The sequence below is a fragment of the Octopus sinensis genome, linkage group LG11 (assembly GCF_006345805.1).
Source record: "Octopus sinensis linkage group LG11, ASM634580v1, whole genome shotgun sequence".
In the NCBI taxonomy this organism is placed as follows: domain Eukaryota; kingdom Metazoa; phylum Mollusca; class Cephalopoda; order Octopoda; family Octopodidae; genus Octopus; species Octopus sinensis.
In genome coordinates, this window is record NC_043007.1 from 60066307 (window position 1) to 60081476 (window position 15170).

At 38.6% G+C, this 15170-nt stretch overlaps 1 protein-coding gene across 1 annotated transcript in view; it reads right to left on the bottom strand.

Moving 5' to 3' along the window:
* Positions 1 to 7746, bottom strand: part of LOC115217665 (acidic repeat-containing protein-like) — a 76775-nt gene extending 69029 nt beyond the window's left edge. The window contains exons 1-2 of the mRNA XM_029787415.1: positions 7465 to 7746; positions 6053 to 6173 (exon numbers count right to left, since the gene is read on the bottom strand). Of these exons, the coding sequence (XP_029643275.1) occupies positions 6053 to 6173; positions 7465 to 7746 (403 nt within the window). The remainder of the gene's footprint in view (positions 1 to 6052; positions 6174 to 7464) is intronic.
* Positions 7747 to 15170: the final 7424 nt, after the last annotated feature.

A 15170-nucleotide genomic window follows, 5' to 3' on the forward strand; every position in this document is an offset into this window, starting at 1 on the left:
CAATTTATTATATTGAAGCGGTAAATTATGACTTGGAAGCCTAATGTATTTATATCAATGATCTATTTCTGTCAACGAGATCGGTTTTTTTCTCTCTTTTTCCAGTTAGTCATCTGATTTTTCTACCCTACTCTAGTCTATTTTTCTCTTAAATTTTTCTATGCTCTGTCTTATCATTTTCATTTATTCTCAAGTATTTTCATGAGTGGTTGTGCTCTAATTCTTTGATTTCAACTTCTAAAACTAAATTACTATAATTGATAATTCTAAATATAAATATTATTCAGTTTTAATATATCTACCTTTTTATAGGGTAGCTTTACGATTTATCTCACTGTTTACTTGTTTTGATATCACTGCTGAGTGGAAGATTCTAGTTAGATGTCTTTTCTTGTGTAGTTTAAAATCATTCATAGTATTTGAAACAGCGCTGAATTGGCAGAATTATCAGAGCGGAAGGTAAAAAAAATAATCCATTGTGACATTCATTTCTGTTATTTACGTTCTAAGTTCGAATTCCGACAAGGTTGGATTTGCATTTCCCTCTCTCCAAGATCGATAAAATTGACTACAGGTCCAAGAACTGAGGTCGATGGTGACGACTATTCCCACCCACTAAATTCCTGGCCTTGTACCTATTATATATTAGAAACAGCGAGAATATAATGGATTGTCAGAATCATTAGAGCGTCGAAAAAAATACTTTGTTGCATTTGTTCCGGTTTTGACACTATGAGTTCGAATCCTGCCGAGGTTGACTTTGTTTTTTCCGTTCCTTCGGACTCGGTAAAATAAAGTACTAGTTAAGTATTGAGATCTATGCAATCGACTAACATCCATCCTTTAAAATTACTTGCCTTGTACCTGAATTAGAAACCCTTATTTTAGGCGGGAGGGTTTGCAGGATTGTGAGAGTCAGAAGAAATACATTTCGTTAGTCCGCTCGGTGATTTACATTCTGAGTACAAACCTTGTCGAGGTCAAATTTGCCTCTCATCCCTCTGGAAGTATCGTTCAGGATCCAAGTCAGCATACGTTGACGATTTCACCGTCATCGTGTCGGACAGCGTACACAAATTGTGATCAGCGTTGCTCTAAGAAACTACGAAGGGGTGACAGGAGTAAAAATCAAACAGCAAACGTCAGTGGGCTAGCCGCTCGAGAGGCAAGTCCATATTGTCCAAAAGCGTCGTGGTGCGCTGGTCAGACGAAGCGGTTAAACTGCTCGGGGTCTCGTTTAATTTAGATTTCCAAGTGAAGAAGAATTGGGACGAGGTAACAGAAATGGTCCGAAAGAAAGCTATCACTGAAAAGTCGGACATAAGTGGTAAATAATTATATCACATCCACCTAACCGTCCAGTTCGCGCCCGACCAAACAGGTACTCCTACTCTTTCACTTTCTGTGTAAGGATCGCATTCTAATATTCAGGTGCTTCATTAATTGTCAACATCCGCTGATGATGTAACATCTCCAGCAATTCCTAGACAGTAAACATGTGTGTTCGTCGTTTGTCGGTCGGGTTTTCCACAGCTCGTCTCCTGTATAAAGCTGCAGGCCTGGGTCGCTTGGCATCTTAAACTCGTTAAGCGCTCACAACCCTTTACCAGTTGGACAATGCGGTCAACGAAAGTTTCTCATTGGCGTCTATAAGAAATTAGTGGCGGTAAAGAGCGACACCATTCTCGAAGAGACTATGGGCGTCGATGAAAAACATATGGTTGGTCTGTTTCGGAGGACATTCGAATCGAGGCCTGCAACTAATTACCAAAGTTTCTCGCCTTGCAATACAGCCGGCGGGGTAGAGGTGTACTTGCCGGTTCGGTATAAGCTCTACGGACACGTTAGGGTCGTTAGCCGGGCCTGTTCCGATACGGCGAAACTATTTTACACACACTCCTCCAATATCAGAGGATTGCTGACAAGTGGAGTTAGGTCGAACAGCTACTGTCACTTGTCCATTGTGAAATCGTCCACTATGAAATCACCCCGCTGCCTTCCTTTTGCCGGGAAGGACAGGTAGTCTTAATCTGCCTGATGGTTTTAGCAAAAGTGATTGAATGGTGGATCAGTTTGAAAAGGTTGAAGGCAGGTACCGCCCATTTTAGCCAAACCTGATCAACTTTTTCAAGTTTCACTTGAAAAGGAAAATAAGAGTGAAGAGAGAAGTGCTGCCTTCCAGTAAATTTATTGCAAAGTGGATGAGAGTGGCGGGCATGGTCCAAGTGAACATTGTTTAGAATTTGTTTCCTTGGAACTGTTATTCACCTTTTTTATACTCTCTTTCATGTAAATCCTACATTGTATCGTCCTGTGATGCATCCAGTATCTTTGAAAGCCCTTAGTAATTAATAAATACCTTCTTCCTTTTTTCTTCTTCTTCTTCTTCTTCTTCTTCTTCTTCTTCTTCTTCTTCTTTCTTCTTCTTCTTCTTCTTCTCTTCTTCTTCTTCTTCTCTTCTTCTTCTTTTTCTCCTTCTTCTTCTTCTTCTTTTCTTCATATATATATATATAGGAGTGGCTGAGTAGTAAGTAGCTTGCTTGCCAACCACATGATTCCGGGTTCAGTCCTATTGCGTAGCAGCTTAATCAAGTGTCTTCTACTGTAGCCTCGGGCCGACTGAACCCTTGTGAGTGGATTTGGTAGACGGTAACTTAAAGAAGCCCGTCGTACATATATATATGTACATACGACGAGCCTCTTTCAGTTTCCGTCTACCAAATCCATTCACAAGGCTTTGGTCAGCCCGAGGCTATAGTAGAAGACACTAGCCCAAGGTGCCACGCAGTGGGACTGAACCCGGAACCATGTGGCTGGTAAGCAAGCTACTTACCACACAGCCATTGTGGATCTACTGCTGAATGAAAATCTCATCTTCTCATCAGATTGTAGGCTTACCTGGCCACGTTGGCCATTCACTGGTTTGATAGTGTTTCCGTAGTTGGTTGGTTAGCCTAGGCATCATCATTATCCTCATCACTATCATCATCATCATCATCATCATCATCATCATCATCATCATCATCATCATTATCAACATCTTCATCATCATCATCATCATCATCATCATCATCATCATCATTTTCATTATCATCTTTTAATGTCCGTCCTTGCTAACATGAGCTGGACGATTCGACAGGCTCTGACGGGCCTGAGAACTGCGTTGTGCACCAACATTTGCTTCGGCATGGTTTCAATGGATAAATACACTTCCTAAAACATTACCATCTATATAATTATTATGTAATAGCTACATAATAATGCAATACTTATATAAATGAGTATTGCATATTACACAATTGTACAATGATCACACTGTGTAACAAATTTATTTATTTATTGTCTTTGGTCAGTAAGAGTTATTTCCTATTTGCTTCTATCAAGAAATTAAAGGAAATGACTACTATTCCCTTCAAACATTACTTTTGTGACCTGGACATCAATGTTTTGAAACTGACCTATTTTCCATTACATTTCAGGCAGAGTCTGCGCCGAGTTGGTGAAGCAGAATTTTGTAGAACATTCTAGAAGTTTCAAGAACGTTCTGATGGCAGTATAAATACAAAGATCGTAAGCTCATCAGTTCAGTTTACTTCTAGCTGTCCAAGTGTAAAAGTCGTCGTTGATAGCTGCATTCGTAACAAAAGCAAAGTTTGAAGGAAATAGCCATTTTTCATACTTTCTTGGGGTAAAGCAAATAGGAAATAAAATTTGCTATCCTAGGACAAAAATTGCGGTACACAATGTTATATAACCACAATATGATAATTATATAACATAAAATAATGATTATAAATATTTAAAATTGTTTAGATTTTCCATTCAGATTACATTGTTCCCTTGTACTTTTGTAGCTTAACATAAACAATAGAGGTGATTTGTAGTGTTGCGCTGTAGGTTGTAGCGATTGCCTGTTCTTGTGTTTATAATTTCGTTATCTCCCGGAAATTTGCTAATTTATATACAGTCTTGTGCTCTTTTCGTGTTCATTTACATTTTTTACCAATTTCTCAAGTTTGTATTTGAAGAAGTTTTCGACTGTTCTTGATTTGTACCTGACTTTTGTAATCGATTCAGCTACGCCCACACACACACACCTCACCTAGAAAAATGCCAGAAAAATAAAATGATTTTAGCGCCTAAATAATGTCAGTTTATACACCCAAGTCCTTGTATGGTGAGCCACAATTCAAGTTGTCCTCCGTTGCTCTTTTCTTTTTATAAACTGTCATTTACAGATATCTTCTTCTCCTCCTCCTCCTCCTTCTTCTTCTTCTTCTTCTTCTTCTTCTTCTTCTTCTTCTTCTCCACAGCTTCCTTCGATGGCAGAGTGAGGTAAGTAAAAAGAGAGTATTAAGAACCTATAAGAAAATAGACGCGCGTTGTCTTTTCCCCCTCGCTAACATGAGCTAGTTCATTTTTAACATGATTGAACTAGTCCATATGCAACCAGTGGACAGTTATATGAGGACTTATTAAAGAAAACGTATAAAATAATGTATTTTATTTTGTTTTTTCCTCGGTGGCGGTTGGGATCTGATTCTTGCCTTGTTTTGTCTTTGTATTTATTTTTTACAAATATTTCTCCAGTGACCGAGTCTTGTTCTCACTACTGTCTATTGGAATTATTCTCCTAGTACCAAATACAGCCAAGAAAGATATCGAGCGAAATTATTTATTTCTATCTAGTATCTGCAAGGTTACAAAGAAAAACTGCTGATATTCAGACTGGAGATAAGATGGCAACAAAGAGACTATCGCTTTCTGCCAAATGAAAAACAAGGAAAAAAAATACCTCCCCAGCTTATTATAAATAGAGCACGTATTAAAGTGATCCTTGGTCGTCTGTTGCAAGATAGACAATGATTAGAAATAGCCTGTAGAATATTTATTTAAAGTAAAATATATTGTATAAATAATATTACGTTTATAGCTAACAACCTATGGAAGGATAAATCGTTTGTGACATTTCAAAAGAATTACTCGGCCTTTCACAAAGGATTCACGTAAAAAATGAGATGTTACAGCTCTTATTGAGCTATTAATTACACACACACACACACACACATACATATATATATATACATGCACGTACTCACACACATGCATATATATATATACATATAAACTTATATACGCATACATATATACACATACATTCATGCATATATAAACACAGTGTGTGTGTGCTTGTAAGTGCATGTGTGTGGGTGTGTGTACGTGTGTGTGTGTGTGTGTGTGTGATTGAGCACGTGCGTGTGAATGTAAATAGCCAACAGGCTGTTGAATGCAATATTTGTACTGTCTCCAAGTGGTAATATATGTCCATGAAGAAAGATTTTGATTGAAGTTCTCTAAAAAGGAAATCAATTTGGATAATAGGATTTGGGATCCGAAGAAATATAATAGAATTGCCATTATTAGTCTGTAAAAATCACAAACTGAAAAGCCCAAATGTCATTACAGAAATTACTGATTTCTATACATTAATTAAAAGGCAATTTAAGTATCCTATTCAGTTGATCTTGCTGGTGTATCCTCCTTTTTGTGTGCGTGCGTGTACGTGTTTGTGTGTGTGTGTAGGTGGGTACAGAATAGTTATATGGTTAAAGAAGTTTGCTTCGAAATCATCATGGCCAGTTTCATACCAGCGTGCACTAATTATCATGGCCTGGACATCATCCCAGTTTTCATGTGTCTCATACCAGTCCAAACCTTTTGAATGAAACTATACAGAAATACGTTGTAAAAGTTTAACCTGTTACCCAAAGAGCCATCTTTACTTGATAGGGTGTCACGTTGAGACAACGTAATGATTACTCATGTATAAAGCTCTGGAGAATACTGAGCAACATACATTTTCTATATTCTTTTTTTGTACTATGTCATCTTCCCATAGTCCTAGAGGTCATCCAAATGGTCCTTTCTCACACTTTGGATACTATTTGATAAGTGTACTGGATCCTCTATTGCCTATGTTCTTTGCACCCCTATTGTCTATGTGTTGCACGCGATCTGTGGTATGGAGTTCCGTCATACTAATAAATCTCACCTTCATCCAAGTCTGGTATCAGTGAGAGTTTGTCAGAAGGCATTAAGGAAAGCAAAACACAGTGAGGTAGGGTCAGTTGGGCATCGTCTGCGAGAAAGGTAGCACCATGACGCAATTCACTCTGTCAGAAATTTGGAAACGACATGCTGTACTAATTGGCATTCACGCTGGAAGCTCCATTACGAACAGATGGTGAACATACAGAACAACCGTTGGCTTGACGTGTCCCCAAAACATGTACCGAGAGTGATAAAATCAAACATCATGATATTTGGAGTGGTCATTAGTGATGGCGACGTTATGCCTCCATTCTTCTTCCCACACGGCCTCAGACTCAACACAGAGGCCTACGTGCCTAAATGCCGGGAGGAGGTAGTGCTGCCCTGGACCAAATGGGTGACTGTTAGAAGACCCTATGTCTTGCAACAGGACTCTGCGCCATGCTACACAAGCAAGAGAACCCAGTCATGGCTGTCATATAATTTCTGCGACCACATCACCCCTATCATCTGACCACCTAACTCCCCAGACTACAACCGCCTTGATTATTATGTGTGGGCGAGAGTCCAACAAAACTCTTTGTAACGCCAAAGATGAACTGAAGGCAAGGATTATGGCAGTATTCCTCAACTTAAACAAGGAGACTATTGAGAAGAGTTGCAGGAGATTCCGAAGTCGTCTGGAAGCCGTGGTTGGAGCTAATGGCAATTTTATTGAATAAATTTACTCTTCAGTATTTCAAGACATTTTTATGCAATTTTGGTAAATATATCTGTTAAAATGGTTATTTTCAAAATTTGCGTATTTTAGACGACAATATATTCACCGCACCTTGTATGTGTGTGTGTGTGTGTGTGTGTGCGCGCGCGCACATACACACACTCAGATATAGGTGAACTGTAGTGAATAATGGAGATAAAAGCTGTCAAGATGTAAACAATACATTAACATAAACCGAAAACAAAAGATAGGAAGCTTATCTCGTGTTACAGCGTGAAGATAAAAAAATAAAAGTAATAATAATAATAATAATAATAATAACAACAACAACAACAACAACAACAATAATGTGTAAGCTGATCGCTAAACCAATTACAAGAAGCAAGTCGAAGGGTCGGGGTATTACAGTATAACGATGATTTTGATTCGTAATTTAGTTGATAGCTAATAAAAGTAAATGAATAAATTTGTGATGAAGAAATAAAGGATTTCAAACATGACAATGATAATGATGATGGTGATGATGATGACGATGACGACGACAACAACGACAATAACGACGAGAATGATGATGTAGACAACGACAACTATGATGACGACGACGATGATGATTATGATGATGACGATATTGTCTACATTATCGTCGTCGTCGTCGTCATCATCATCACGATTATCTTCGTCATTGTCGTCACCGTCACCGTCATTGTCTCGTCGCTGTCATTGTCGTCGTCGTGATCATCATCATTATCATTACGATCATCTTCGTCATTGTTGTCATCGTTGTCATTATCGCCACCATCATTGCTGTCATCGTAATTGTCATCGTCGTGATCATCGATATTGTCATCATTGTAACGTTCATGATCATGGTAAGGATCAGGATCATCGCCGTAGTCGTTGTCTTCATCCTCCTCCTCATCATCATCATCATCCCACATATCTTCATGAAATCTGTCCTTTATCATTTTCCCCATTTTTATTTGTTTATTTATTAAGTAGACTGTGACTTGTTTTTATCACATATTGTTCGAGGGTTAGTGGAGAAAATTCATTTTTTTTTGTCTCCGACAAGCTCATTTATGTTAGGATAGTAGTGGGGGAGGAGGTGATTTGCACGATCAATTTTTCATTGCCGCTTCGAACAATCGTGAAACTGATGGAATACGAGTAGAAAACCGTCCTTTGCACTGAGATCAGTGCGAGGTTTCTCTCCTCACGGTTTTTCAACTTGGCTGGCCTCGTTTCGGACACCACTTTTTACCCTTTTTCTCCCACCCTTTTGCAATTTTCTCTAAATTACGTTTACTCCCTATCACCTCTGGACGATGGCTTAGAATCAATGTCCGGGATCTCTAGTTGATTCTGTGATGTAGGCCTCGATGCCCTATCTCCGTGACCACCGGTACCAGCTGCTGCCTTAACAGGTACCTTAGCGTTCGTTATTCTTAAATATAATAATAATATAATAATAATAATAATAATAATAATAATAATAATAATAATAATAATAATAATGTAACTGCAGAATATGTGGAGATGGACAAGAAACAATAAATCATATTATCTCTAGCTGCTCAGTCCTGGCTAAGAAGGAATATATTCACAGACATGACAGAGTTGGAACCTACATACATTGGAAGCTATGCCAACATTATGGAATAACAACAGAAAAAAGATGGTATAGGCACACACCAGAAAAGGTCACAGAAAACGAGAAAGCAACCATACTCTGGGATATGCCGATACACACAGATAGAGAAATTAAGGCCAACAGACCAGATATAGTTGTCAGAGATCATGAAGAAAAAAATGCTTTCTAATTGATGTATCAATACCGGCTGATGACAACGTATCTCTAAAAGAAATGGAGAAACTCTCAAAATACAAAGACCTGGAAATAGAGGTAACTAGAATGTGGAATCTGAAAACAGAAACAATTCCTATCATAGTAGGTGCATTAGGCATGATAAAAAAATATTCAGACAAATACATAACAAAAACACCAGGACTTACAAACACATATAACATACAGAAAATTGCACTACTAGGCACTGCACACATCCTACGCAGAACACTTTCCATACAATAACCATCAGAGCATCACAACAAATCACAGCACATACCCAAGGCACACAGAGCTGCGCTCGGTAGTGAAGTGAAAGCACGCTATAAAAATAAAACTACTGAATAATAATAATAATAATAATAATAATAATAATAATAATAATAATAATAATAATAATAATAAACTATAGGCACAAGACCTGAAATTTTAGGGGAGAGGATAGTCGATCACATCGACCCAAGTGTTTCACTGGTACTTAATTTATTGACCCGAAAGAATGAAGGGCAAAGTCGACCTCGGCGGAATTTGAACTCAGAACGTAGCAACGGGCGAAATACCGCTAAACATTTCGTCGAGCGTGCTAACGATTCTGCCTTCTCGCTGCCTTAAGTAATAATAATAATAATAATAATAATAATATTAGTAATAATAATAATAATAATAATAATAATAATAATAAAAATAATAATAATAATAATAATAATAAAATAATAATAATAATAATAATAATAATAATAATAATAATAATAAGGGTGGTATATGGAGCCGCTGTTGAAACACACGAAGAAGGCTGGCATCATCAAAACTGAAAATTATGTAACTAAAGAAAAATATAAACAAGAAATTAACAAAAAAAAAAAAGCATGGGAGGAAAATAAAATGTACAGTCAGTCTGCAAGTGATGTGAACGCCAAGACAGATACAAATGACCGGTGGCTATGGATGAGGAGGATTGACCTGAAGATAGAAACAAAAGCGCTCATATGCGCAGCTCAGGAAGAAGCTTTAAGGACCAATTATATAAATTGCAGAATAGACAACACTGTCGATAGCGACAAGGGCAGAATATGTGGTGAGACATCGTTAGCGAATGTCCGAAATTGGCACAACACGAATACAAAAGATTCCGTGACAATGTGGCAAGAATGACCCATTAGGAGCTCTGTGGAAATCACAGCCTACAAAGAGCAAAAATGTGGTATGAGAATACTCCGGAAGGAGTCATCGAAAATGAGAATTGCAAAATCCTGTGGGATGCAATGATCCATTGCTATCACCTGGCTAGACATCGGACGGAAATCGGTGAATAAAAAAGAAAGAACATGTATGATAATCGACATAGCATGCCTCGGTGACAACAGGATCAATGCGAAAGAAGGAGAAAAAATAAACAACTATGACGATTTAAAGTGGGAAATACAAAGGTTGTGGTCAATGAAGAGAGTAGACGTGATACCAATAGTATTTGGTGCACTTGAAAGTATCACCACTCAACAACCAGCATGGCTGAAAAAGATCGGTGCAACTGGGAAGGTAGAACACCTACGAAAAATCAGCATTGCTTGAAACTGCAAGAATTCTTCGCAGGGTTCTTGGTGCATGACCAGTAAACAAGTGTCACCTTAGTTTGCTGACTGTAGACGACTGACACTTTCGATCATACTCAAAATAAGCTGTGAGTCTTCATATAATAATAATAATAATAATAATAATAATAATAATAATAATAATAATAATAATAATAATAATAATCCTTTCTACTATAGGCACAAGGCCTGGATTTTTGTGGAGAGGGTGACAATCGATCACATTGACCCCAGTACTTGACTGATGCTTAATTTATCGACCCTGAAAGGATGAAAGGCAAAGTTGACCTCAGCGGAATTTGAACTCAGAACGTAACGACGGACGAAATACCGCTTAGCATTAATGATAATAATAATATTTTTAAAACTGATGCTAAGAAATGTTACTGAGAATAAGGAAAAGACACGCCTGACATGAAAGAAGTAGTGACATTTTGGAAAAGTATATGGAGTGATAGAAAGGAAATCAGCAAAGAAGCTGGATGCGTAGGGAGGAAAGAAGAAAGAATGGTTAAGATTGAAGAACAGGGATGGAACGATATTACAATGCAGGAACTAACTCAACTTCTATCTAAAGCTCATAAGTGGAAGTCTCATGGACATGATAAAATCCCAAACAACTGGCTTAATAGCCTCTCCTCATCACAGCGTCAGTTAATGGAATGTTTAATATCATCAGAAATCCCTTAAAGACTCCAAGCCGACTAACATTAGAGATATCATACTTACTCCCTAAAACAAGTGACACAAAAAACAAAAAAAGCTACATGCCGATCGCTTGTTTGACTACCACTTACAAAATACTTACATCCATCCTCCCCGAAAGTATGTATCAATTCCTTGATGGAAGCAACATCCTTCCCCTTGAAGAAAAAGGGTGCAAAAGAAACTCATACGGCTGCAAAGATCAGCTATTAATAAACTATATAATACTCGAAAATTGATCATCACAAAAACGAATTCTTATTCACAGCATGGATTGACTATCGTAAGGCATTTGACAGTGTCCACATAGCAGGATCTTAAAGGCACTAAATATATTCAGGATCACTCCTTTCTTAAAAGGTTTATTACAGCACAGTATGGGACTGTGGAACACAAAATTATTTATCAACCACGAGAAAGGATCGTATGTGTCAGAAAGCATCAAATAGATCGATGATTACATTGACCCCAGTGCTGGACTGGTACTTATTTTATCGACTCCGGAAGGACGAAAGGTAAAGTCGACCTCGGAGAAAATTCGAACGGGAAGACGGACAAAATGCCGCAAAGCATTTTGGCCGGTGTGCTAATTTCCCTCCCAGCTCACCACCTTAAATAATAACAGCAATCTTTTCTACTTTGGGCAAAAGGCCTGAAATTTGGGGGGAAGGGGGCTAGTCGATTTCATTGACCCCAGTACCTGACTGGTACTTATTTTATCGACTCCGAAACGATGACAGGCAAAGTCGACCACGGTGGATTTTGAACTCATAACATGAAAAGCCGGAAGAAATGCCACTAAGCAGCGCAACGGATAAACGGGACGATAAAGACAGACGTAAAGTGCTTTTCGTGTTATTTGTGGACGATGATATAAAGATGGGTTTTCTGCATTTTGTCTTTCAACTTTTATTTTGCAGCAGCATATTTTAGAATTGTTTATCCTCTTTATCCTAACGCATGCTTTGCCACAGGTTCATATTCTTCTCATCACACAAGGTTTCTGTACATCCACTAACTCCATGCCGACAGAGATAGATCTGAAACTGCGCATGCGCGTGTGTGTGATTCTCTGGGTTGTTAGACCAGCCCAAGTCAACTCTCTTGTCGGTAAGGGTAGTAGTTGTGTAGTAATTGGTTCCTGGTTTGTGTCACTCGTTTGTTGCCACTGCTGTTGTTGGGGTTGTTGTGGCAGATCTTCATTGTAGTTCCTGCTATTGGAGTTGTTCCCTGTTCCCGCAGTTGTTGTTGTTGTTGTTCTTCTTCTTCTTCTTCTTGCTGCAGCAGTCGCAGCTGCTTTGGTCGAAGTTAGTAGTTGCATTTTTGTTGTTGCTACTGGCTTTCTGGTTGCTGTTGTCGGCGTAGTTGTTGTTGTGGTTGTAATATTGGCAAAAGAGTGGGTCTTCTTCCAGTTGCCTTTTATTATTGTGGACAGAAGGCTTTTAAATGGGAGTTTTACTCGCATCTATGGCATCGAGATTTTCTGTCTTTCCCTTTAACCTGGAGTTGTGTCCTGTTCGACAGCTCAGTTAGTCTAGGGTTCTCGTCCAGTGTATCCGACTTTAACAGGATCAAAGTTTCCAACCCAATCCCGGACCAATTCTCTTTACGATATTTTTTAATATCAAGCCGGGTATCCGAGTTTTCGAGTACTACATATGCCACCACCCACCAGATGATTAATTCTGCTTGCAAGTCTGTTAGTTTAAGTCCGTGTTTGCATTGGACATTGAATGTTTCTGTGCAAGGAATCTCACTTCTAAAGAGTCATATTGCCTTCTGTGAGTCATAAAGTTGATGTCAGTCAACTTTAAGCATTATTCGACTTGGATGTGTGAGGCATTAAAATCCCGTTGATTTTTTTTATAGAAGCACATTCATATGAAATAGTTCTTTTGGCAGTCCTTTCCATCAATTCTGAAAGGAGAGCAAGTAGGATTCTTCTATTTTCTCTATTGAGAAGCTTTTCTACTTCGATCAGGTTATTGTGTTTTTCTTCTAAGAAAACCTGCTCCTGTGACCTTGTTATCACTGCAAATAAGTTATTGTTGTTGCTCTTGATGATACTGCTGACGTTGTTTTTGCAGATGTTTTTGTTGTTGTTGATGCTGCTTGTTGTTGTTAGGCAAGAAGACGGGTACGGGTGATTAGGTGATGGTCTAGGGCTTAGGGGCGGGAGACCCCAGATCTTGGAAAAAAAAACTTTGGTCGTCTTGTTGTAGTCGAGGGCTCTTCGTTGACGCCCGACACCACTGAGAGGTGGCCCTCGAAGTCGCTGGAAATGGAGATCTCCAGGTCCAAATTCTTGAACGGCTGTTGCTGCTGCTATAAGTGGTTGTGGTAGAGGTGGTGGTGGTGCTGGTGGTGGTGGTGCTGGTGCTGCTGCTGCTGCTGCTGCTGCTGCTGCTTCCAGACTTTCTGGTGGTGGATGAGTTTTAAAGCTGATGGTTTCGCAGGTGCTATTTATGTTTTCGAAGTGGCTGGTTGATCGATATTATAATTGTTGTTGTTCTTGTTGCCATAGTAATTTTCCTGTTCCCCGTCTTATAATTGTTGTTGTTGCTACTGCTGCTATTGCTGCTGTTGTTCGTGTTATATCTTAGGTAATGGTGATGATCATGATGACGATGAGTGGTGGTGATGATGATCATGATGGTGGTGGTGGTGGTCTTGCTGCTACTGCTGCTGCTGCTGGAGGTGGTGTTATTATTTCTGTCGTCTGCTTAGCGATCAGACGACATGTGCATCATGAGTAGAAGCAGTGGGGAGCATCATAGCTGTGTGTTGAGAGGGATTCTTTGGAGTTTGAATAATTCACCTTTGGAAACATGGGTGTTTCGTTCAACATCCTTAAACAACCCTTATTCAGAGACTTTTTGAGCTGGATGGGCTACTCGACCAGAAGAAAATTCTAACTGGGCTCCAGCTGCAAGGTCATGTGCTGTTTATCTTGATATGAGATCACCATGTCACGCACACATGGTTATGATGCATGTGCCTGGTGTACCCTTATCAGACGGGTAGTCATGATGGGTGGTAGTGGTGGTGGTGGTGGTGGTGGTGGTGGTGGTGGTGGTAGCGTCGGCGGCGGCGAATGGGACGATGGCAGTGGTTTCTTTCATTTGTCACGGAGTCAATGGTGAGGGGTCACCACAAGGACAGTTCACAATTTGCTTGAGAGTCTACATAAAAGATGAAGAGAAACAACGGAGGATGACGATGGAACGAGATAAAAGTATACATAGAATGCAAAGTATGTGAATACATGAATGATGCAGTTTCTCCTGTTATAGGATAACTTCCAACTAGGGCCAATCAAGGATCCCCACAGATCCGAGATAACCATGACAACCAGAGTCACAAGCCCTAAACGACTGTCATTCCCTAATCCATAGTTGCATACTTAGAGTAGGTCTATTCCCTCTAACCATTTTTACCACAGTTCATTAGGGGAGACTTGCAGAAGCTATCTTTCTTATTGAAACAGGATACATCCCTAAAAATTAACTCTTGAAAGAAATATAATAATCAAAAGTAGAACAGGCAGGAATGAGAAAATGGACAAGGGCTAATTAATACTACAATACTGTCTGTTAAAAACTAATAATATGTATTTATAGTAGCGGGAATAGGTTTAGTATATTGAATGAGAAACGTAAAAGCAAGAATAATGAGTACAAATAAAAATGAGCATAATAAAAGAGAAAGAAAACTGAGACCTAGTTTAAAAACTAAGTCTTTGATTGCCATCACAGAATATGTGAGTTATCGATATAGAAATGGACGGCGGGTAAGTTAAGTAAATATTTAAATTGTAAAAGCTTTAAGAATAACTAAAGACTGCAATTTATTAATTTTAGACAGGGAAAATAAACAATATGTGGGTTGGTAAATTTAGGTGTAGACAGCAGAATTAAATAAAATAACAACGAATGGTAAGGCACAGCCTTCTTTATTTATGACAAAGAAAGTTTTTGTCTACATTAAAATGATTGCTTCTAAACTGTTAATTGCTTTTGGACCAGTCATAAGTAAGGTAGAAACATTTAGAATAGTTGAGAGGTATTTTAAGAATCAGTACAAAGAATGTCTCAGATGTATTACGAAACTAAAAATGGATTTCACTAGGTTTTATTTGGGTAAGTAGTTTAGCTTTTGTTCGAAACGAATAAACTCTGCAAATTAAAGAAAGAATTCTTAATCCGACCACCACCATCAGGCTATAACAAACTAGACACAATTCACCGGTTAAAAAACTTGA